This window comes from Somniosus microcephalus, chromosome 21, assembly GCF_052327205.1.
Source record: "Somniosus microcephalus isolate GS21.2 chromosome 21, FLI_Smic_1.0, whole genome shotgun sequence".
Lineage (NCBI taxonomy): Eukaryota > Metazoa > Chordata > Chondrichthyes > Squaliformes > Somniosidae > Somniosus > Somniosus microcephalus.
Genome location: NC_141007.1, coordinates 23,126,188 through 23,151,298, shown reverse-complemented (window position 1 = coordinate 23,151,298; position 25,111 = coordinate 23,126,188). Strand labels below are relative to the sequence as shown.

The 25,111-nt window shown below is 47.2% G+C and overlaps 1 protein-coding gene across 1 annotated transcript in view; it reads right to left on the bottom strand.

Moving 5' to 3' along the window:
* cacna1g (calcium channel, voltage-dependent, T type, alpha 1G subunit) overlaps window positions 1-25,111 on the bottom strand; it is a 372,735-nt gene that overhangs the window by 141,851 nt on the left and 205,773 nt on the right. The window contains exons 18-19 of the mRNA XM_085963330.1: window positions 18,814-18,914; window positions 14,340-14,463 (exon numbers count right to left, since the gene is read on the bottom strand). Of these exons, the coding sequence (XP_085819456.1) occupies window positions 14,340-14,463; window positions 18,814-18,914 (225 nt within the window). The remainder of the gene's footprint in view (window positions 1-14,339; window positions 14,464-18,813; window positions 18,915-25,111) is intronic.

Here is a 25,111-nt window from a genome sequence, read left to right as displayed (position 1 = left end):
GTGGGGGCTGGGGGAGGCGCATTGGGGAAGGGAGGAATGGGGAGGGAAGTGTTTAGTCATCATGCTCCGGCCATCATGGTGTGGGGCAAGCTTGATGGACCAGTTGGTCTTTTCCTGCCTGTCAATTTTGTGTGTACATAAAAAAGCAATGCTCAAGGGTACTCTACAACTTCTAATAGACAACTGGGTACGAGTGCGAAAAATTGCTTGGCTTGTTGATACGATATTCTTTTGTGTTAACCTATTTAAAATGACCAGGTTAACGCTTGCAATAAAATAGCAGACAGAGGAATGCATTAACAGTGTGACATGGTAAACAGAAATTTCTAGTCTACAATTCTAACCATTATTTAGAGCACAAACTGATAATGAACTACTTTTCTGCAATTTGGGGGGAGAGATTTGATGAGAGATTCCTGGTTCCAAATTTCCCCGGCCAGGAGCTTGGCTCACGCACCTGACAGTCAATCAGTCACGTGCGTCACCTGCTTTTTTACGGTGGCCCCAAACAATGTGCCCCCTCATTTTTTCTCTCATGCGCGGCATATTCAAATTTTCGCACGTGCGCTGTTTCTTCCCTGTAAAAGCTGGTGAGCGGCCTGCGCGGGACCTCCAGACCGCCGCGAAGCCACGCAGCTTAGCGGGAGCGTTGGTCCCGAATACCCCCCTCCCCCCCACCATGAGAGAATTATCATTACGGTGACAAAATAAGCAGCTCCTTGCGACGGGCTGTCAGTTCAATAATAACAACAGGACGCTGCAAAATACTCAGCCTGCAAATCCATGACTCAAAGGCTACCCCAACACATGCCAACTTTACTTATTTCAATGCCAGCTTCACTCGGTGATTACTGTCGCTTTCCTGCCACTGTGGCAATTTTAAAAAGGAAAAAAAAAAATTTTTTTCCAGCTGACTCAATAAGCATTTCTCTCGTGAAGGATAAATATAATGTAGAAGAACAGCTTATGGAAGCTTTAAAAGAGGGCAGAAACTAGCAGGATTTGATGGAGCGTGTTGACGATAGGAGCTTCTGAAGATGATCCTTCAGGATACGGGCTGGACTGAAGTAATAAGCTGAAATTAAACTTATGCAGCACATTCATCCTTCATGGTTCAGACGTATTTTGATGGCGTCCAGTGCAAGTCCTTCGTTGGTGCAGTTGGCGCATGCACCAGTTTATAACCCTGGTGTCCTGTTCGATACTGAGCTGAGCTTCAAGCACCACCTCAGATCCCTCGGTGAGAGTGTTACTTCCACCAGCTCCGTAATATCGCTCACCTCTACCCTACTTCACTCCCATTGAAAGCCTGATCCACGTGTACCATCTACAAGATGCACTGCAGCAACTCACCAAGACTTCTTCGGCAGCACCTCCCAAACCCGCGACCTCTTGCCACCTACAAGGACGAGGGCGGCAGGCGCATGGGAACACCACCACCTCCATGTTCCCCTCCAAGTCACACATCATCCTGACTTGGAAATATATCGCCGATCCTTCATCGTCGCTGGGTCAAAATCCTGGATACTGCTACCAACAGCACTGTGGGAGTACCTTCACCACACGGACTGCAGCAGTTCAAGGCAGCGGCTCACCACCACCTTCTCAAGGGCAACTAAGGATGGGCAGTAAATGCCGTGAATGAATGAAAAAAATAATCAACTCCAAGTGTGGCTTCTCCAACACTCTCGTCACCGAGCTTCACCCTTACACAAACCCCAACTCACCAAAAACTCTACCAGCCGCATCCTACCCTATACTATGCTCACCTGTTACCCATGTCCTCACCAAACTCTACTGGGCTCCTTGCACCCCAGCGCATTGAGTTCAAAATCCTCCACCGTGTTTACAAATCCCTAATAGGGCCTGGCTCCATCTTACCTCTCCACCTCTGTGTCCTAGCTCGCAACCTCCGCTCTACTGACTACCGTGTATCCCCTCCCTCCTGTCACTCCAACAATGGTGGCACAGCTCACAGCTTCACACACTCCCACTCTTGCGTTCCCTTCCTAAATCCTGTTACCTCACTGCCTCAGGGTCCCAGGCAGCTCGCCGGGGAAAGACCCCAGGATTTTTGGACTGTGACAGCGGCAGTGATATGCAGGTTGGTCTTAAAAGGGGGAGTGGGGAGGGGAAGTGATCGGGAGGGAGAGGTGGGGGTGACCGAGAGAGGGTCTTTAGGCTAACCAGGAGGGGGGGTCGATCAGGACATCGAGACGCAGCTCCAATGGGGAGCCCGCAGGTGGTTGCCGGGGAAAGGTTGAAAATGACTTAGGAGGCCTTAGGCCCCAGCTGCGGTTTCCTGGGCTGGTCGAATATGCATGTTTTTGTTTTAAATTGCGCCCCGGTCTGGCCCTAAGTTATGTTGCTGATCGCCCTGCGATTCTTAAACAACCCAGGACACCATAATGAGAAATGTGTTGGATGCTGTGCTTCCTTGGCACACGCTCACCCATATTTGGGCTGCCATATTCTACGTCCTCCCCGAACCTCACATTTTTAGCATGAAATTCTGGAAATAATAGGGGAGGGCATGGAATTGGTGTTACTCCTGTGGACTATCCTGCCTAGGTACGTATGTGGAGAATGGTCACTTGGGCAAGAGACTGGATGTTACCAGCAGCTATGGGCCAAATGCAAGCAGCATGCAATGCCTTCAACAATAACAACTTGCATTTATATAGCACCTTTAATGCAGGAAAACATTCCAAATGTCAGCCATGGTTCAGCAGGTAGCACTCTCACCTCTGGGTCAGAAGTTCAAGCTGCTTCCACTTCAGAGACTCAAGCACATTGAGTCTGTGCCAGCTCTTTGTAGTGCAATCTAGTCAGTCCTATTCCCCCACTCTATCCCCATAGCTCTGCAAGTTTATTTCCCTCAAGTGCCTATCCAGTCTCCCCTTGACAACATTGATAGAGTTATATATTTTGTTTCATAGCGATTTGTTACAACTGAGTGGCTTACTAGGCTATTTCAGAGGGCAGTTAAGAGTCTGTAGGCTAGACCAGATAAGGACGGCAGATTTACTTCCAGCTGGGTTTTTACGACAATCCGATAGTTTCATGGTCACCATTACTGATACTAGCTTTTTATTCCAGATTTATTTAATTAACTGAATTTAAATTCCCAGCTGCCATGGTAGGATTTGAACTCACGTCTCTAGATTATTAGTCCAGGCCTCTGGATTACTAGCCCAGTGACATTGCCACTATGCTACCGTTCCCATGCTAGGCTGACACTCCAGTGCAGTGCTGAGGGAGTGCTGCTCTATCGGAGGTGTCGTCTTTCCGATGAGACGTTAAACCGAGGCCCCGTCTGCCCTCTCAGGTGGATGCATAAGATCCCACGGCATTGATGTGCCTCAATAAGTTCCGAGACTCGATGTTAGCGAAACAAAACAAGGCTTTTATTAACTTAGAAAGTAACACGTAAAAGTGAGAGATGTCTTCCTTCTGGAGGCTGAGGCCAGACTGAGCCAGCTTACAAAAGGGGCCAGGTATGGGCGGAGCCCTACACACAGCACATTCCAGCACATTCCAATACATAATACAATGAGGACTGGGGGAAGGGAAATGACACTGAAACCGACCACAGTCACAGGCAGTGATGAATGGAATATATTTCATCACAGGCACAATTTTGGAGAAGAGCAGGGGAGTTCTCCCCTTACACTGGCCAATTTTTATCCCTCAAGCAACACCTAAAAGAAAAGTTAATCGGGTCATTAGCACATTGCTATTTGTGGGACCTCACTGTGCGCAAATTGGCTGCTGCATTTCTTACATCACAACAGTGACTCCACTTCAAAAAAAAAGTAATTAATTGGCCGTAAAGCACTTTGGGACGTCCTGAGGCCGTGAAAGGTGCTATAGAAATGCAAGTCTTTCTTTTTTTCACTGGAGTGTAACCAGACAAAAATCTCCTTCAGAGCGGGAGAGAGAAAACTGGTGGTGGGGGGAGAAATATCCTGTGCAACAGATTCCTCTCGAATTTATAAACCAGGATCCTCATCCTTTAATAGGAGGAGGAGCAGATTGAACAGTTTGATTGAAGCTTTGCTTGCATGAGAAAACCTTCAGCTGCAAGCAATTACCACTTGGCTTCCTGGTCCAGTGTGCTGTGTACGGGCCTTACAGAGTTCAGCGGTCTGGCAAACTATCAGAGGCTTGCGTGCAGACCGTGGAGAATTCCCCTCAAAACGCCAAGGGAAGTATTAGAGGAATTTCCAGGGAAATGCTGCTGTCGAACTATAAGCTGGCGGGAAGTCAATGAAACACGAGGCCAATCACTTTTCCTTACCCTGCCTGCATGTTCTACATTAGGCCGTATTAAAGGGGATAGCATACTGAATCATAGGGTGTGAGCTTTGGCAGTCATTCCTTCAAGGCCTCTCAAAGTGGTTTGCTGATGGATTGGTGTGACACTGGGCCGAATCAGCCGCATTCACTGAGCCAGACAAGCCAACTCTCGCGATTCTATCGCGAGACGCGATTTCTGAGTGAAATGCAGCCTTACATCATGATCTTGCGATAGAACACCGAAACCTCGAGATCTTTTCCTAAATTCTCACATCCATGCGGTGCCCACAAAAGAGGCGGAGGCTTTTCCTGAGGTTCGGGCCTCATTAGAATAATACCGGCAAGCTGCCGGCGCTGTCCCACAGCCGCACTCGGGGCCGTGCAGCAACCGATTCGTTTCACTAAGTAACCAGGCCACGGCCTGCCGTTCACCAAACTCCCACCGTGGCACATTACAGCGGGGTGGGGCGGCGTCAGGGGCCATGACTGGATCTGGCCAACTCCTCCAGAGAAAAGCTAATTTCACAATCTACGGGGGAGGGGGCTGCGTTACTGCCGCTGGGGAGGCTCCGGGCAGGGGGTGGGTGGTTGATCCGGGCCGCTGGGCGGGCCCGGGGGCTAATTACTGAGCAATAGTCAGTTACTGGGCACAGCGAGGCCTCCAGCCATCGGCTCAGTGCTCCTGAGAGAACAAGGATGATCTGACCTATTACACTGAGCGGCCGATTGAGGCGGGTCCCGCGGGTCTGTGAGCGATGACCTCAGTCACGAACTAGGCCCTGCCACCCTGGCTTGCAATAGTCTCTTCCTCATCCCCATGTGAATCAAATAGGAACACAGGAACAGGAGTAGACCGTTCAGTCACTCGAGCCTGTGGCTGACCTGTACCTTAACTCCATCTACCCGCCTTGGTTAAAGGTGTTAACTGATCCAGAATTAAGTACTGTTTCTCTGGGCTGGATTTCACCAACCCCGGCGGGTCCGTGGTGGGCGAGGTCGGTGGCAGGTCCCAACACCGCTGTTGGCTCCAGCCCGCTGTCCAAAATGATTTTCCCCTGATCGGGCTTGTTAAGCCCACCCAGCGCGTTTGCCAGGCAATTGAAGGAAGCAGGTCTGATGACATCATTCGATGACGCGTCATCAGCCAGTTTCCTTAAAGGGACCATGCGCAAATTAATTTTGACATTTGTGCTGTCAGTGTTCTACAGCATTGAGGTGGTGCAAACTCTGACCAGAGGTGCACGGCTGCACCCAGGCTCTCCCATGACTCCCTCCATATGCTTATGGAGGGAGTCACAGCACACAGGGAGGTTCTCTTCCCTTCCAATAGGCGGAAGAGACCTCCCCAGGAGATCAACACAGCCTGGTTGCACATTGCACAGGAGGGCAAAAGCAGGGATGTCGTAAGGAGTACCAGGCTGCAGTGGCGCAAACCTTTTAATGATCTCAGTAGATCACGAAACGTTACTGCAAAGCCACACTCAACCTCATCCTGCTGTACCATTCATCACATCCCCATCACTCTGCCTTTCCTACCCTACTCCTGCACATCCTTACTCACACCAACTTACCTTGCACCTCCACCCATCCCTCTCTATCTACATTATCACTTCCCCATCTCACTAGCCACTCCACACACTCGCCCTCATCCTAGTGCAATCATACCAACTAACATCATACAAGGGTAGGCACTTGTGCGTTTTTGCCAATGTTCATGTAAAGTTTCTGTTAATGTGCTGTCAAACATTGAAATCTTTATTTTCAATACTTTGCGATCTTGGACAGTATTGTGTGAACCTTTAGAAGTGGCTTAGTGAGTTGCAGTGAATGGTGAGTCATAACGGTTCCCCCCGCAATGGTGGAGTGTGAAAGGAATGGCTTGGGCATTGTAGGGATGCTTTATGGTGTTGGTGTGGGGTGCTGCCAACCTGGCGCATCATGTGGCAGCCAGGGTGCACAGCGTCAAGTGAAGTAAATCTGGCCATGGTGAGGCCATCGCTGGCATCCCAGGCAGCAATGTGGTCGGGTGCTGATGCCCTGTGTCCTGTGCAGCATCAGTTGATTGCGGAGAAGGTTGGTGTTGTTGTTGGTGCTGCTGGTGTGCCTGGTGCTGTTGGTGTTGTGGCTGATTGTGGTGGGATTCTGAGGACCAAGGTGAGATAGTATAAACCGTTCCCATTCTGATGTAATAGATGACAGGTGAACTTGAGATGACAGAAGCGATCTGTCAATGGTGAGAGAGGTTGTTCCAATGAGATGACACTGGATAGAGTGTTTGCTCCAAACACTTGCAACCTGCATAAAGCTCAATCATTCTTCCAAATGCAGTAAGCAACAGCTTCTGAGCTTGGAAAGTGAACAGCTGTGAGATAGCACATTTGCAGCTGTCAAGTAATGAGATGATTCCATGGCCATGCAACTCCTGCCCTGCTTTCCTGACGTGATCCCCGAGCAGCGCAGACCCTGTGGGCGACCTGGTAAACTCTGAAGGTTACCTGCAAATAATTCTTAATGCTCTGTTAACAAGGTCATAATGACCTGATTACCTCCCCCGCCGCTGCGTGTCGGATCTGCTCAGCGCTGACAGACCCGACATTTAGGAAAGGCGCGTGGCGGCAGGTTGACAGCGGGGTCCCAACCCGCTGTCAGAAAAAATCATTTTCCCACCGATCGCGCCCGCACAATTCCCCCCCGAGTCTGTTTTAATCCCCAAATTTTTATGGAAACGAGGGGAATCCTGGGATTGGCTTGTATTGATATGTTTGAATCCTTTAAATTTAAATTGATTACAAACATTTGGTGAAGATATCATAGGTTATAATAACTATTAAGTCAAATCAAAACATTTCAAAAAGTCACGTCCAGCTTAAAACAGAAACCAAAGATGATCAAAGGATTGAAGGTCATGTTTTTAGGAGGTGTATTTTGAATTCAATTCTTAGCCTGTTGCCCTTTGGTTAAACTCCCAGTCCTCTCTGTTATCAAAGTCCCATCAACACTCATATTTATTACATGGTGCTTTCATGAGGAAAATAAGTTGACTTGAATTTAAGTTGGGGGTCAGAGTGATGAATGGATTAGCTGTCCTCTTACTTCTGGTTCACATCCAGCCGAAAGCAATGAAAGGTTCTTTGTCTCCCGGCTGCAAGGATCTAATGTGAAATTAGCCCAGGGCAGTCTTAAAAGCCGTTTCTAGTGGGTACCAACCTGTACCATAAAACTCTGTGGGATTTGCACTAAATTTACAATCACAGTCAGTGAGGCCACTAGGTTAGCTGATATGGGAAATGGACAATTCACACCAGTACTGGTGAGATTGAGGTTATGCAGAGGGAGCTTTACTCTGCATCTGGATAATATACTACATCTTAACAAACACACACAAACACACCTCCTCAGAAAATGATTTTTATCTGCTTTTGAATTCAGTCACATAAAGTGCTCAGAAAAGAATTCTCACGGCATCAAATCAGCCGAACAATTGAAATCACAAATCCAATCTCTGCTTGAGAGATGGGAGAGGAGAGTAAGAGAGAACAGAGAAAGGGAGAATAGAGAGAGAAGGGAAGAGCCACAGACAGAGACCATTCGGCCCATCGTGCCGGTGCTGGCTTTTTGAAAGAGCTATCCAATTATCCCACTCCCCCGCCCTTTCCCTGTAGCTCAGCATTTTTTTTCCTTTTCAACTATATGTCCAATTCCCTTTCACAAGTTATTATTGAATCTGCTTCCACCGCCCTTTCAGGCAGTGCATTACAGATCGTGATAACTCGCTGCGTGAAAAAAATTCTCCTAAGCTCCCCTCTGGTTCTTTTGCCAATTATCGTAAATCTGTGTCCTCTGGTTATCGACCCTTCCACCAGGAGTTGAAAGAGAAGTGATTCAAGTCAAAGAAAGAAATGAGAGCTGTAGGTTCACCCCTTTCAGTGGCAGGAGAACCTCGATTGTCCTCATCAATATCTGCTCTGTGAGTGTCTTTCACACGCAAATACCAAATTAAAAAGCCATCAGAATGTTTAGTTAAACTTCAGGCTTTTTCACATGTTCTTTATTTGCAGTGGGCCAGAGATCAGAGAATGTTGACTGCACCAAAGAAATGTGAAACAGTAAGTACAGATGCAACATGTAGGTTTTAGCATCCCACAGGCATTTTTTTTTAAACCACTTATAAACTTGTGCTGGCAAGCGTGAAAATACCAAGGCTTCAATTGCAGGTCAAAAGAAATGATGGAGAGTTTACCTTGGAATGCCAGGGATTCCATACTCGGAAAAAGGCAAGGCATTTTTAATAAGACCTGGGATCTCATCAGATACGACGTACTGCAGATCCGGGCAGTACTCTGCTAATCATGTGGTCATGAGGAGCGGAGACCTGTTTAATGTATAGTTTACACTGCGGAGTGGTATTGAAAGACTGTCTAATACCCGAATGATTAAACTGCAGGGCAATATTCGCGGGACTGTCTTGTACTGCAGGTATGTGCTATGGAGCAATATTGCAGGCTTGTTCAGGAAACTCTCTTAACCGGCAAAATTCAGGAGTAGGTTCAGGTAAGTTTTACTATATATTAGTGGCCGTGTAATCGGGGTTCCTGGATCTGTGGCCGTGTAACCGGGGTTCCTGCACCTGTGGCCGTGCAACAGGGACTCCTGGCTCTGTGGCCGTGTAACCAGGACTCCTGCACAAGTGCCGTGTAACCGGGGCTCCTGCACCTGTGGCCGTGTACGGGGCTCTTGTACCTTGGTAAGTATACCTCTCTGTAATCCGGACTTATTGATCAACCGGCACCACGCCGGTCCCGTCAGTGCCGGATAAAAAAGAGTTTCCTGTATCCCATTTATACTGTGCAGCAGAAGCGCAATCTGTCCGATTCCTCATTTATACTGTGGATCGATAGCGCAGTGTGTCTCAAGCCTTGTTTATAACATAGAGCCATATTGCAGGCCCATCTAAAACCCCATTCATACTGTGGAGTGATGTCGTAATTCTGCCTAATACCTTTTTTATGCTGTAAGCTCTTTCTACTGGGAGTGTTTCTGCAATATGATGGGACTGCTATTGCTCTCACTTTGACCCATTTACATTTGGGACAGATTCACGGCAGTGACAATAAAAGTGTTGTGCTTGCAACTTTACAGCACTGGATCAAGAGTTACTCACAGAGCCTTCTTTATATTACAGCACTATTTCCAGAGTTACTCACAGAGCCTTGTTTATATTACAGCACTGGATCCAGAGTTACTCACAGAGCCTTGGTCATATTACAGCACTGGCCCCAGAGTTACTGAAAAAAGAAAGACTTGCATTTATATAGCGCCTTTCACGACCACCAGATGCCCCGAAGTGCTTTACAGCCAATTACAGGAAACTCTCGTTTAAATGGCACCTAAATATCCAGAATTCTTTATTAACCAGCAAAATTCATACTCCGAAAACAACACCTCAATAACCGGAAATGTTGCCGAGTCCGAGTCTCCCGCGGTGGCCGAGTTAGTCAATGGGGGTAGTTCTCCAAACTGCCACTACTCGGCTTCTTGCCGCTGTCGGAAGTCCAATTACTGTACACTGCACATTTCTTGATTTTTTAATTTTTGTTTGTTAAAAATAGCCTCGGTAGATAACCCTCTCCGTCATCTGGGAGTTTTAATCAACCGGCAACACGCTGGTCCCGTCGGTGCCGGATATCAAAGAGTTTCCTGTAAGTACTTTTTGAAGTGTAGTCACTGTTGTAATGTAGGAAACGTGGCAGCCAATTGCGCACAGCAAGCTCCCACAGACAGCAATCTCCCACAAACAGCAATGTGATAATGACCAGATAATCTATTTTAGTGATGTTGGTTGAGGGATAAATATTGGCCAGAACACTGGGGCGAACTCCCTGCTCTTCTTCAAAATAGCACTATAGGATCTTTTGCGTCCACCCGAGAGAGCAGGCGTGGGCCTCGGTTTAATGTCTCACCCGAAAGATGACACCTCCGACAGTTTAGCGGTGGAGTGTCAGCCTGGATTTTTGTGCTCAAGTCCCTAGAGTGGGACTTGAACCCACAACCTTCATGACTCAGAGGCGTGGGGTGCTACCAACTGAGACACGGCTGACACTCAGAGCTTTGTTTATATTACAGCACTGGCAGTGACTATAAAGTACTTCGGCAGGGTGTCGTGTAGTGTCAGCCTAGTGTGGTCTGCTCTCCGCATCCTTTCTGATAGTAGAACTATTTCTTTCCCTCTCTTTCCACAGGACAGTTCTTTTTCTGGCCTCACTTCATTTAAGCGTTTGCCAGAGACCAGTAATTGATGTTTAACAAAACGGTAATAGCCCAGCAATAAAACACGACCATGTGTTTAACAACACTCCAGTATCGTTGCTATAAATAAGTAGCACGTCTTCAATCAGCGTGATCTTTTAATCGCTGTAATAAGTATCTAGTAGTGATTCAGTCAAACTGTAAATACAGGGCTGTAACCTGCACAGAAGTTTCAGGATTGTTGTATAATAGACGCTGTTAATCTGTTACAAACATTGGGCTTGGAAACTTAAACAACTGCATATGGCTGTCAAATCGCGGCACAATGAACTGGCTTTGCTTTAACCCGTTGGCAGCCAGCATCTGCCTGTCTCCTTTTCTCAGTTGGCACTTAGCTGTTCACACGCACGCACACACACACGCACACACACACTGTGAAGCTGAGACTCACTAACATTACTAAATGTTAGCAGGAGATTCATTACTATAACGCTAAACTACAAAAACCTCAAAAACCAACATTTTCTAAGTATTTAAAAATGTAAACTTCTTACTTGTTGCTCTTGGTTTTAAGAATGTAAACATGCGTCAAACTGGGAAGTGACTCTGCGCAAAGAGTGCCCCAATTGGTGGTTTCAGGAGCTGGTCAAGGCCCGGGCTGGCAAATATGTGTGGCGCTATAGGGATTATAGCTTAGAAGTTAGTCCTGGTCCTGTCATCATCTTTTTCCTTCTAATCTCTCTCTCTCTCTCTCCCCTAATTTTACTATTGTAACCCTGGTTACTTCCTTCTATTCATACAATCATACAGCACAGAAGGAAGCCATTCGGCCCATGGAGTCTGTGCCGACTCTTTGAAAGGGCTAACCAATTAGTCCCATTCCCCCGCTCTTTGCCCAAAGCCCTGCAAATTTCTCCTCTTCGATGTGAACATTCCAACTGTTTCCTAAAATTAAAATCTACCTTTTTTCTTCCTTCTGTTCTCACCCTTCAGTTTGAGTTGGGAACAATTTACAAAGTACTGAGTACCCATTGGTTCACAATGGCCTTTATTAAAGGATAGTTTTGCAGCACCTCACTTTAAAGAATGATGTCGTATGTAAGCACATGTCAAACTGGGAAGTGACGGAGTGATGGCCCTGACCAGGCTGGTAAACATGTGGCGCTGTAAGGATTACAGCCTAGAAGTTAGTGCTAGTGATGTTAACGGGGGAACATTTAACCCTTGCTCTGTTATTTTAACACACAACCCATAATAGAGGAATATCACACGAGTGTGTTAAGCATTTGCCCGCTCATATCACCAACAGTGATTTCTACGCTTAAATGTCTAATACAAATCGTGTAATGATATGATTTCATGGAAGAAATTAACTTGGTAAGGGCAGAAGTGATTGCAGAAAGAAACGGTAGAGTGACAGAGGATGAGAGGTTGGCTGAGTGGGGAGTAAGCAATGGTTAGAAACAAATAAGTCAGCGTTAGGTCCGTTTTTCTGCAGCAATAGTTATGAGTACAGATATCACCTGTCAGTGGTCCTCATGCCCTCAAAACACAACAGCATTCACGCCAGAACTATAATGACTTACACCATTGCTGCAAGTTCATTAAGAAGTAATCTGCAGTTGCTAACTATATACTACGATGCATTAGCTTCAGTCTTTACTGTTCCCAGCTTCCTTTTCCATCCTACCAACTATTTCATCTGAATCCATAGGGTGGTGTCACAGCACTTACCATAGGAGACAATAGAGGTTGATTGTATTGAAAGTCATGGAAGGATCATGTGGACAAGGGGAGATAATGCACTGCTCATACTGGATGTCACTGGTGACTTCACCAGAACAACCACTCTGTGGTTAAGGTGGAACCACATGGAAGGGGTTCAGACAAGGACTAATGGGAATCAGAGCCTGATTGCAATGACATATTTGAGTACCTTAGAGAGGAAAGGGAGGTTGGAGATAGGGCAGTAGCTGGAGAGGACGGATGGGTTGAGGGTGGGCTTCTTGAGGAGGACCGTGATGAGATCAATTTTGAAGGGCGGGGGGATGGAGACTGAGGAAAGGGAACATTTTACGATATCAGCTAGCACTGGGCTCAGGGAAGGTAGCTGTGTAGTTAGGCATTGGTTGGGAGGAAATTGAGAGACCAGGAGTTAGGTTTTATGGAGGAGGTTAACTTGGTGAGGGGTGGGTGAGGAGGGTGACGGGGAGAAGCTACAGAGTGATAAGAGGTCAGGGGCTTGGTGGAGACAGGGGAGGAGGGGAAGGACAAGGAAGATTCTGAGGCAGGAGAGGAGGAGAGACTGGCTCAAAGATATGGAGGAATAGGCAGTTGAGAAGATAATCTTGATTACCTTGGGTGATTAAAAATTCCATGGGCTCTTCCCGCTGTTGAAAGTGAAAATTGGGGCGGGCTGAGGGGCAAAGGAACAAGGTCGAAGAACGTGGTTTGTTATTAAGAAGGATGATGATCCTGGAGTTGTTGAATGATTTGCCTGTGAAGACGAAGGTTCATTCATGCTTAAGGTGATCCATCCAGATCTGGCACTGAACGACCAAGCTAGTCTTGCACCAGCTCAAGCGAAAAGGATGGTTTTGAGGAGGCTTTTTGAGGGGTTTAAGAAGGAATTCCAGAGTGCATGATGATTGATAGCTGTACCAACGATGGTAAAGGGGAGGGACAGTTGACACTAGAAGGACAGAGTCAGAATAGCGAATGGTAGGTGTTAACAACAGAAAACGCTGGAAAAACTCAGCAGGCCAGGCAACATCCGTGGAGAGAGAAACAGAGTCAATGTTTCAGGTTTGTTTTGCTATCGGAATGATAGGTGTTGTTTTGCTGCGTCTCATGGGGAACCGACAGCCTTCTGGTACCTCCTCCAAATGGTCATCCTTTATATTGGAGCCTGGATAGGGCGATTTGGCAGGCTATTGGATTGTGGGGGCAACATAGCCTTGACCAATCCTGTCCTTGTTGGTGCTCCAACATTCCAGCACTTTCCAGCATGACTCACTGAATCACGATCAGGAGCAGGAACCCTAGCTGATCTTTTAGTGAATACAACTCGGTCACACTCTGCCTCTACAACTGGGCCACTGGGTGAGTGGTTTTGAGATTTTATTTGAAGTATACAGGTGGAACAGAATTGTTCAAAGGGTTGCCTGCACCTATCTATTTATTTATACGTTTATCTATCTGTCTGTCTATCCATTTATTTGTCTATTATTTATCTTACAGTATATAACTCTATCTGTCTGTCTATCTCTGCCAATGTCTATGTCTATCTCTGTTGATCTCTCTGTCTATCTCTATCTATCCATCTCTCTATTTATCTATCTATCTATCCATTCATGCATGCATCTGTGTGTGTGTGTATGTGTGTCTCTGTCTGTCTGTCTGACTCTATCTCTGTACCTTAACTCTTTCTCTCTATTTCGCTCTCTTTCTATCAGTGGCAGTTCAGGAGGGATTCTCTGGAAAAAGTCCGACCAGTGACAAGACATACCCATAGAGTTACCCTTTCCTCAAATGCCAGGTAAAACCAGATCAAAAGTGGCACAACACAAAGTCTTCAACCATCAACTACTTCTGGTTTGTTGTTATCTCTGACATTAATTTTTAAAATTCATGTTGCAGCATTCCTGACGGAGGACTGGGAGACCCATTCCAGTGCATCCCACAGTTTAATTAGCTCTCAGTCCTCTAACCCACCATAAATCACCCTGAGGCATTCACTGTAACCATGCAAATCAAACCGGCTGTAAAGAATGAGCTGGAGAAGTAACACCTACTGCACTCTTGGGATCAATCTTCGGTCTCTCCATGGCAATAGTAATGCAGTTCAGGAAGATAATGACCAGAACAATGTGGTCGAACATCTTGTGTGAAATAATTTTGCTGCAAATGAGTCGGATCCTGAAAAAGAAAAATATCCGTTTACCCTCAACACACAACAAACACAGCGAGTCACAACCACCACCCACAACAAGGTGACCAAACCGAGCAGACATTAGCTTAATCTATAAATTCAAAACCTTGAAGGGTGTTGATAGAGTAAATAAGGAGAAACTGTTTCCAGTGGCATAAGGGTCGGTAACCAGAGGACATGGATTTACGATGATTGGCAAAAGAACCAGAGGCAACATGAGGGGAAAACAATGACATGGCGAGTTGTGATCTGGAACGCCCTGCCTGAAAGGGTGGTGGAAGCAGATTCAATAATAACTTTCAAAAGGGATCTGGATAAATGCTTGCAAAGGAAAAATCTGTTGGGCTATGGGGAAAGAGCAGGGAAGTGGGACTAATTGGACAGCTCTTTCAAAGAGCCGGCACAGGCATGAGCAGCCAAATGGCCTCCTTCTGTGATAAAGGGTATGTATAAACTCAACTCTAACAAATTATTTAACGTAATCAATCGAGTGTGTTGGAAAATTCAAGAAGGTGCTGAATAGTTTTCTGTTGAAAGAAGTGATTGAACCTTGGGACAATCCAGAAGGACTGCAACAGTCTTCTGTGGGACCTCTACATTCCTATCTTTCCATGTATTCTGTCAGCATCCACTTATCCATGTTTTGAATTTGTACGGAGTCATCAACAGAATGTGGCTGCTTCCTTCCCTGATTGTTGCGGCCCTTTAGTGTTGCAGCTGCCTGTTTGAGGGAATTGGTGTACCTGCTTTCAGTCGATGCTGAGCAAGCAGCCAAGAGTTGAACTGCCAGTGGTCAGAGCAGAGCACTGGGTAGGTGTAAACCTGAGAGGGCCTCGGTTTAACGTCTCATCCAAAAGACTGTACCTCCGGCAGTGCAGCACTCCCTCAGTACTAGCACTGGATTGTTAGCCTGGATTATGTTCTCAAGTCTCTGGAGTGGGTTTTGAATCCACAACCTTCTGACTCAGAGGCGAGAGTGCTACTAACTGAACTGCACAGAACTGTTCAGGATTTAACCTCTACCGTGGTTGACACGGCCCTCGACCGTGTCCGTTCTATCTCCCGCACTTCTGCGCTCACCCCTGCCCCTCCCTCCCGGAACCATGATAGGGTTCCCCTTGTCCTCACCTTCCACCCCACCAGCCTCCACATCCAACGGATCATCCTCCACCATTTCCGCTACCTCCAAAGTGATCCCACCACCAAACGCATCTTCCCCTCCCCTCCCCTTTCAGCATTCCGTAGAGACCGCTCCCTCCGAGACAACCTAGTCCACTCCTCTATCACCCCCAACAGCGCTTCCCCTTCCCCTGGCACCTTCCCGTGCAAGCGCAGGAGATGTAACACCTGCCCCTATACCTCCCCGCTTCCCACTGTCCAGGGCCCCAAACACCCCTTCCAGGTGAAACAGCGATTTACTTGTACTTCTCGCAATCTAGTATACTCTATTCGCTGCTCACGATGCGGTCTCTTCTACATTGGGAGACCAAACGCAGATTGGGTGACCGCTTTGCGGAACACCTCCGTTCAGTCCGTAAGGGTGACCCCGAGCTTCCGGTCGCCTGTCATTTTAATTCACCGCTCCATTCCCACTCGGACCTCACCATCCTTGGCCTCTTGCATTGTTCCACGGAAGCTCAACGTAAACTCGAGGAACAACACCTCATCTTCTGATTAGGCACTTTGCAGCCTTTCAACAATTTCAGATCATAACCTTGGCCCCTATTACATTTTTACTTATATTTTTTTTCCACCCCTTTATTTTGGATCTTCCCTCCCCCCCCGTTCCTTTTTTTTCTCTCTCCCACACGGCAGCTGTCTCCCATCCTGCCAGCACACTTCACACCTAATCTTGCCGTCTTTTGTCTCCACTGTCCTATTACCATCTCGTCTGGTTTTGAATACCTCTTAATGTCTCTTTTACTTCTTTTACTTCTTTTGTTCTATCGCAGCCCTGCCTTCGATCTATTTTATTTCCTTTCCAGTTTGAAAAAGGGTTAGACCCGAAACGTCACTCTAATTTCTCTCCACGGATGTTGCTTGGCCTGCTGAGTTTTTCCAGCATTTTCTGTTGTTGTTCAGGATTTATAATGCTTTTGAAATGCTGACTTTCCTGTTTTGGCTTGTTATTATCTTTTAAAAATAATCACCTGGGATCTTTTAAAATTTCGTTCTCAAGTCTAAAAAAAATAACTTCACACTGTTTGCAACTCATACTCCTTGAGATAGTTGTCCAACATTCATCAAAATTGGACTTGTCTTCAAATCAGTGACTTGAAACCATGGTTATACTGCACTGTGTGCATTAATGCAATGCCATAATCACAGGATGACTTTCCCATAAATCTCATCTTTGCTGCCAACAGAGGAGACAATATTCCCGGGAGAATTCTGGGCATGTTGTGCGAATGATAGAATGTTAGATTTCAGTCTGTGTACTGCAACAAGCAGTGTGCTGTCGGTTGCTGTTTAATGCAGTTCGATGAAAATCTCATTAGTTGTTCTGTGATTTCATCTATATTAGCATACAAACAATGGCGGACAGGAGAAGACCCTCTGGTCCACCCAGCCTGCCCCACACAATTGTGATAGCTTGTGCATCACAGTATCTACACTCTGCACCCCACCCAAAGCCATGTGATCTCCTAGGAGAGGATATAAACCTTGGCCAATTTGGGAAAAGAATCTGGGAAATTCCTCTCAAATTTTGTACAAAAAACTTTTCACGTAAGACAGAGTTATTTTCCTGTTGGTATAGAATTTATGCTAAGCCAATTGAACACTTAAAAGTATTTCTGAGGGCAGCTATTTCTTTGATACACATTTTGCACGTTATAAAATCCTAGAAAGTCCATGATTGGGCAGGTAACTCAAGTAATTCTGTGGCGAGTGTCTCACCTCCTGACTCCCCAAAGCCTTTCCACCATCTACAAGGCACAAGTAAGGAGTGTGATGGAATGCTCTCCACTTGCCTGGATGAGTGCAGCTCCAACAACACTCAAGAAGCTCAACACCATCCAGGACAAAGCAGCCCGCTTGATTGGCACCCCATCCATCACCTTAAACATTCGCTCCCTCCACCACCGGCGTATCGTGGCTGCAGTGTGTACCATCTATAAGATGCACTGCAGCAACTCGCCAAGGCTTCTTCGACAGCACCTCCTAAACCCACGACCTCTTCCACCTAGAAAGACAAGGGCAGCAGGCGCTTGGGAATTCTACCACTTCCAAGTTCCCCTCCAAGTCACACACCATCCTGACTTGGAAATATATCGATGTCCCTTCGTCGTCGCTGGGTCAAAATCCTGGAACTCCCTCCCTAACAGCACTGTGGGAGTACCTTCACCTCACGGACTGCAGCGGTTCAAGAAGGCGGCTCACCACCACCTTCTCAAGGGCAACTAGGGATGGGCAATAAATGCTGGCCTTGCCAGCGGCGGTGACATCCAGAAATGAATACAAAAATGTTAATGTGTGCTGATGAGATATTAGAGAAACTGCCTTTCCCTCCTCTAAGTCTTGGAAGACGGCCCCACTTCTCTAAGCTACTTTTGCCCCCCTTTTCTTCCCTAAACCACTTGCTTCTTTGACAATTAAATTATGTAAATAAAACCAAACAAATTATCCTTCTCTCACCCCCTCTTCCAAGAGCTCTTGGAAGAGTTGCTCTTTCCTTTCCCCCCTTGTGGGCAACCCCCAGCTGAATGAACACCACTGGAGATATAGTCAGTAATAAAAAACTCTGCTGCCCTATCCTAACTCGCACCAAGTCCCGTTAACCCATCACTCTTGTACTTGCTGACCTACATTGGCTCCCAGTCCAGCAACACCTCAATTTTAAAATCCTTGTTTTCAAATCCCTCCACGGCCTCGCCCCTCCCTATATATCTGTAGCCTCCTCCAGCCCTACAACCCTCCGAGGTCTCTGCACTCCTCCAATTTTGGCCTCTTGTGTATCCCCGATTTTTATCGCTCCACCATTGGCGGCCGTCTAGGCCCTATGCTCTGGAACTCCCTCCCTAAACCTCTCCGCCTCTCTAACTCTCGCTCCTCCTTTAAGGCACTCTGTAAAACCTGCCAGTTTGACCATGCCTTTGGTCACCTGTTCTAATAATCCTGTTGGGTTACACTCCTGCGAAGCGCCTTGGGACGTTTTCCAATGTTAAAGGCGCTATATTAATGCAAGTTGTGGTTGTGTTACCGGGAGGGCTCACTGACATGCTATTTTTTTAATCCCATGTTCTGCTTTTGCAAAATAAGAAAACATTTCCAGTGTCCTTCTGGCAACTGGCTCCTTTTACTTAACAGCACAAAGTCCATGGTTTTCAGTTTCTTACTTGGACTGCGGTGGGAAGAGGTAGAGCGACCAGCCCTCACGCTCCTTGAAACAGGGCGGTAGCTTGGCTCGAATCCACGCCCGCAACCGTGCTCCTTTACTCTGCGGAAACAAGTCGGCACATGTCAGTCCTGAAGTGTCTGAATTCCAGCTTCGGTCACTGAAAATGGGAGGGTTCGCTTTCAAGATCAGTATTGGAGGTGGTTCCATTTTCGCAGGGACGTAAGCAACATTGGGGCCTGAATTTGCGGTCGGAGGCATCCCGAATGGCAGTAAATCTACGCACCTATCTGATGGCCCTGGATCCACGGAGACTCGTGATCCTGGGCCTCTACACGTAGGCCTGTGTTGAGGCCCACGTATCCCAGGGGCACAGGCGGTTCACAAGCATCCATGGGGATCACGTGGGCCGGCCCAACCAATCAAAAAGGGGAATTCCCATTATGCTTATGAAGATTCCATTTATGTACGGAATCCCCATAAGCTTAATAGGAATCACCCAAAAAACACATTTAAATTTTAAAAATTACGGCCTAGAAATTGAGTTGGCGCCGCGCCAGGGCTTTAGCGCCGGCGCTAAGTCCCCCTGCGCGCGCCAAAAATTCAGTAGCGCCGCGCCCAGACGGCTTCCGGCGCTACTGGAGGGTGTCAGCGCCTCGCAATGGGCGCTGACTGCCGCATTGCGGCGCTAATCCGCCGCTGCGGCACCCGATGCGGTGCGGCAGGCTGGGGAAGTGCAGGCCTCCTCCTTCCGTTAAGGAGGAGCTGCCTGCACCCGACCGCTGGCCATTGATCTGTGGAGAAAAATGAGCCCGGCACCTCAGAGAAGTGCCGGGCTCGCGGCCCACACACATCTGTGCCGCTGGGGGGTGTTGGAGGAGTCCGGGGAGGGAGGTGCGGGCAGGCGGCCGCCGGGAAAGCGGCCGGCCGCCGCGCGACCTTAATGCGCCGGCGCTAAGACCCGTAGCGAACTTTTGAAAAATCGTTGGTTGCAGCTGCCACGGGCGAGGCGGCCGCAACTCAATTTCGGCATTCGGGCGCGTTGCCACGGCAACCGGGACGCTGCGCACACCGATGACGTCATCGGTGCCGGCGCAGCGCAACCGGCTAACGCCGATGGCAGCGCCCAAGTGAATTTCTCAATCGGCTGTACTTGCGGCGCTAGGCCCTCCAGCGCCTCAAAATGGGCGCTAACCCCACTCAATTTCTAGGCCTACATGTTTAAAATTAATTAAAATACAATTTAATTAAACATTTAAAACTAACATTTTATTTTTTGAAAAATAAATGTAAACATTTTTCAAGCGGCCAAAAATAACACAAACTTATTTACAGGTTTTTGAATGTTAAAGTGATGAAAAAATTTATTTTAATAAATTCTCTTGCTACACATAAAGTGCGAGCATTTGTAATGGCCTCAATAAGGACTTCAAACTCCCAAATGAGTAACGTCATTAACAACACAGAGACCAAAATAATTCCAGATTCAGTAAAATTGTTTCTGATGTGGCAACATCTCCTGCAACTACAGCCCCTGAAGTACAGAAAAGTGCAGGCAAACTGATATACTGAGGTCAACTCACCAAATGTGCCTTACTGTTAATGCATTTGCTTTGGGAAAACTGTCTGATTTACCTGATTATCCAGGCAGTCTACATCTGCTACGCCTCATGTGGCCGTTGACATGAATCAGTCATTCATGAAAGAAAGACTTATGAAATAATACTGAGCGGCCTACGGGTGGCGTTGTCCAGGGAGAGTATAAATACTCGGGCACGGGCCCAGCTTGCGCAGGACATTCTTAACAGGAACTAGTGAAGGACACAACTAGACCTCCATGAGGTAAAACAGTTGATTAAAGCCTTGTTTAACACTTAGACCAAGTGCCTAGTAGTTTTCTTACGTCAGCCGTTATCTCGAAGTTATTATATTTATGTAGATGTAGGAAAACAATTAAAGAATTTGCATCAATTTTTTACTGCGGAATGTCCACTGAGAACTGGACCAGTCCAGCTCATATCACAGAGCGTCGGCGGGAAACTCGAGCGGCAGAGCAGGGCTATAAAAGGCTCCAGAGACCAGGTAAGGCCTCAGAGCGTCGGCGGGAAACTCGAGCGGCAGAGCGGGGCTATAAAAGGCTCCAGAGACCAGGTAAGGCCTCAGAGCGTCGGCGGGAAACTCGAGTGGCAGAGCGGGGCTATAAAAGGCTCCAGAGACCAGGTAAGGCCTCAGAGCGTCGGCGGGAAACTCGAGCAGCAGAGCGGGGCTATAAAAGGCTCCAGAGACCAGGTAAGGCCTCAGAGCGTCGGCGGGAAACTCGAGCAGCAGAGCGGGGCTATAAAAGGCTCCAGAGACCAGGTAAGGCCTCAGAGCGTCGGCGGGAAACTCGAGCGGCAGAGCGGGGCTATAAAAGGCTCCAGAGACCAGGTAAGGCCTCAGAGCGTCGGCGGGAAACTCGAGTGGCAGAGCGGGGCTATAAAAGGCTCCAGAGACCAGGTAAGGCCTCAGAGCGTCGGCGGGAAACTCGAGCGGCAGAGCGGGGCTATAAAAGGCTCCAGAGACCAGGTAAGGCCTCAGAGCGTCGGCGGGAAACTCGAGCAGCAGAGCGGGGCTATAAAAGGCTCCAGAGACCAGGTAAGGCCTCAGAGCGTCGGCGGGAAACTCGAGCGGCAGAGCGGGGCTATAAAAGGCTCCAGAGACCAAGTAAGGCCTCAGAGCGTCGGCGGGAAACTCGAGCGGCAGAGCGGGGCTATAAAAGGCTCCAGAGACCAAGTAAGGCCTCAGAGCGTCGGCGGGAAACTCGAGTGGCAGAGCGGGGCTATAAAAGGCTCCAGAGACCAGGTAAGGCCTCAGAGCGTCGGCGGGAAACTCGAGCGGCAGAGCGGGGCTATAAAAGGCTCCAGAGACCAGGTAAGGCCTCAGAGCGTCGGCGGGAAACTCGAGCGGCAGAGCGGGGCTATAAAAGGCCCCAGAGACCAGGTAAGGCCTCAGAGCGTCGGCGGGAAACTCGAGCGGCAGAGCGGGGCTATAAAAGGCCCCAGAGACCAGGTAAGGCGTACTAATCTCCGAACTCGGAACTCAAAGGGAAGGAGAGAGGTGAAAAATAATCGAAGTGTGATGTCACCAGAAAGCAGGTAAGTGATTGGTTGGTGAGTATTTCTCTCTTTTTAAACTTAAACTCTGTGGTTTATAGTTTCTAAGGTGTGATATTCATCATCTAAAATCGGGGCAGAGGGTATTTAAAAATAATATTAATAAATTTAATTAATTACATAGAATGGGAGAGCAGGTGATGTGTTGCTGCTGCAATATGTGGGAGCTGGTGGACACCATTGATGCTCACGGTGATCACATTTGCAGTAAGTGCTGGCTGCTCGAGGAATTCCGGCTCCGTGTTGATGAGCTGGAATCCGAGCTTCAAACACTGAGACACATCAGGGAGGGGGAGAGTTACCTGGACTCTGTGTTTCAGGAGGTAGTCACACCAATTAGAGTAATTAATTCAGATGTAGTCCGTGGCCAGGGACAGGATGGTGTGACTAGAAGTGAGGCAGGTACGGGGATCCAGGAGGTAGTGTTGGAAGAGCAGCAGCCCTTGCTCTTGTCCAACAGGTTTGAGGCTCTTACTCCCTATGAGGATGGGAACGGGGACTGCGGGGAGGATGAGCAACCTGGCCACAGCACCGTGGAGCAGGGGGCCATTCAAGTGGGGGGAGTTAAAAGAAATGTTGTAGTGGTAGGGGATAGTATCGTTAGGGGGATAGATAGGGTTCTTTGCAGCCGAGAGCGAGAGTCCCGAAGGCTGTGTTGCCTGCCCGGTGCCAGGGTTAAGGACATCTCCTCTGGGCTGGAGAGAAACTTGGAGTGGGAGGGGGAGGATCCAGTTGTCATGGTCCATGTTGGTACCAACGACATAGATAGGACAAGGAAAGAGGTTCTGCTGAGGGAGTTTGAGCAGCTAGGGGCCAAATTAAAAAGCAGAACCACAAGGGTAATAATCTCTGGATTACTACCTGAGCCACGTGCAAATTTGGCTAGGGTAAATAAAATTAGAGAGTTAAATGCATGGCTCAAAAACTGGTGTGGGAGAAATGGGTTTTGCTTCTTGGGACACTGGCATCAGTACTGGGGCAGGAGAGAGCTGTTCCATTGCGGACGGACTTCACTTGGCCAGTGCTGGGACTAGAATCCTGGTGAATCGAGTAACTAGGGCTGTAGAGAGGGCTTTAAACTAATTAGTGGGGGGGAGGTTTTAAGAGAGCAAAAAATAAAAGTGACAGCGTAGAAGGCAATAGAGCAAGGTAGCAGTGGGGGAATTAAAAACCAGAGCGTGTCAGGAAGGGACAGAATGTACAATGATAAAGGTAAAGTAGTAAAAGGGGTAAAAGCAGGAATAAATTGTCAGAAAACATATTTGAAAGTTCTTTATCTGAATGCACGCAGCATTCGTAACAAAATAGATGAGTTGATGGTACAAATAACTACACATGGGTATGATCTGGTGGCCATTACGGAAACATGGCTGCAAGATGATCATGACTGGGAACTAAACATACAAGGGTATTTGACAATTAGGAAGGACAGACAGGAAGGAAAGGGAGGTGGGGTTGCTATGTTAGTCAAGGATGGAATCACTGCAATAGTCAGAAATGATATTGGGTCAAAGGATCAGGATAGTGAAACAGTTTGGGTGGAGATAAGGAATAATAAGGGGAAAAAGTCACTAGTGGGCGTAGTCTATAGGCCTCCTAACAGTTGCAACTCTGTTGGTCGGAGTATAAATCAGGAAATAGTTGGAGCTTGTAATAAGGGAACAGCTATAATCATGGGGGATTTTAACTTTCATATTGACTGGACTAATCAAATTGGGCATGGCAACCTTGAGGAAGAGTTCATAGAGTGTATTAGGGATGTGTTCCTTGAGCAGTATGTAACTGAACCAACCAGGGGGCAGGCAATCTTAGATCTGGTCCTGTGTAATGAGACAGGATTAATAAAAAATGTCCTGGTAAAGGATCCCCTTGGAATGAGTGACCATAATATGGTTGAATTCCAAATTCAGTTTGAGGGTGAGAGAGTTGGATCTCAAACCAGCGTACTGAGCTTAAATAAAGGAGACTATGAAGTATGAGAGTAGAATTGACTAAAGTGGACTGGGAAAACAGATTAAAGTGTAAGACGGTACAAGAGCAGTGGTCTACATTCAAGGAGATATTTCACATCTTTCAAGATAAATATATTCCACTGAGGAAAAAGGGGAGTAAAAGAAAAGACAGCCATCCGTGGCTTAGTAAAGTAATAAAGGATAGTATCCGACTGAAAACAAGGGCATATAAAGTAGCCAAATCTAGTGGGAGGATAGAAGATTGGGAAGCATTTAAAAGCCAGCAAACAATAACCAAAAGATTAATTAAGAAAGGGAAGATAGGTTATGAAAGTAAACTAGCAAAAAATTAAAAACAGATAGCAAGAGTTTCTACAGCTATATAAAAAGAAAAAGGGTGGCTAAAGTGAACGTTGGTCCCTTAGAGGATGAGACTGGGAAACTAGTGGTGGGGAACATGGAGATGGCAAAGACGCTGAACAAATATTTTGTATCGGTCTTTACAGTAGAGGACACTAAAAATATCCCAACACTGGACAAACAGGGGGCAATGGGGGGGGGGGGGTGGAGGCGCTAAACACGATTAAAATCACTAAGGAGATGGTACTCGGTAAAATAATGGGACTTAAGGCGGATAAATCCCGCGGACCTGATGGCCTACATCCTAGGGTCTTGAGAGAAGTGGCGGTAGGGATTGTGGATGCATTGGTGATTATTTTCCAAAACTCCCTGGACTCAGGAAAGGTCCCGGCAGATTGGAAAACTGCTAATGTAACACCCTTATTTAAGAAGGGAAGTAGACAAAAAGCTGGAAACTATAGACCAGTTAGCCTAACATCTGTGGTTGGCAAAATGTTGGAGTCCATTATTAAGGAAACAGTAACAGAGCATTTGGATAAACATAATTTAATAGGACAGAGTCAGCATGGTTTTATGAAGGGGAAGTCATGTTTGACAAATTTGCTCGAATTCTTTGAGGACGTAACATACAGGGTGGATAAAGGGGAACCAGTGGATGTAATGTATCTGGACTTCCAAAAGGCATTTGACAAGGTTCCACACAAAAGATTACTGATCAAGATAAAAAATCACAGGATTGGGGGTCATATACTGGCATGGGTGGAAGATTGGCTATCTAACAGAAAACAAAGAGTTGGGATAAATGGTTCATTCTCAGGATGGCAATCAGTAACTA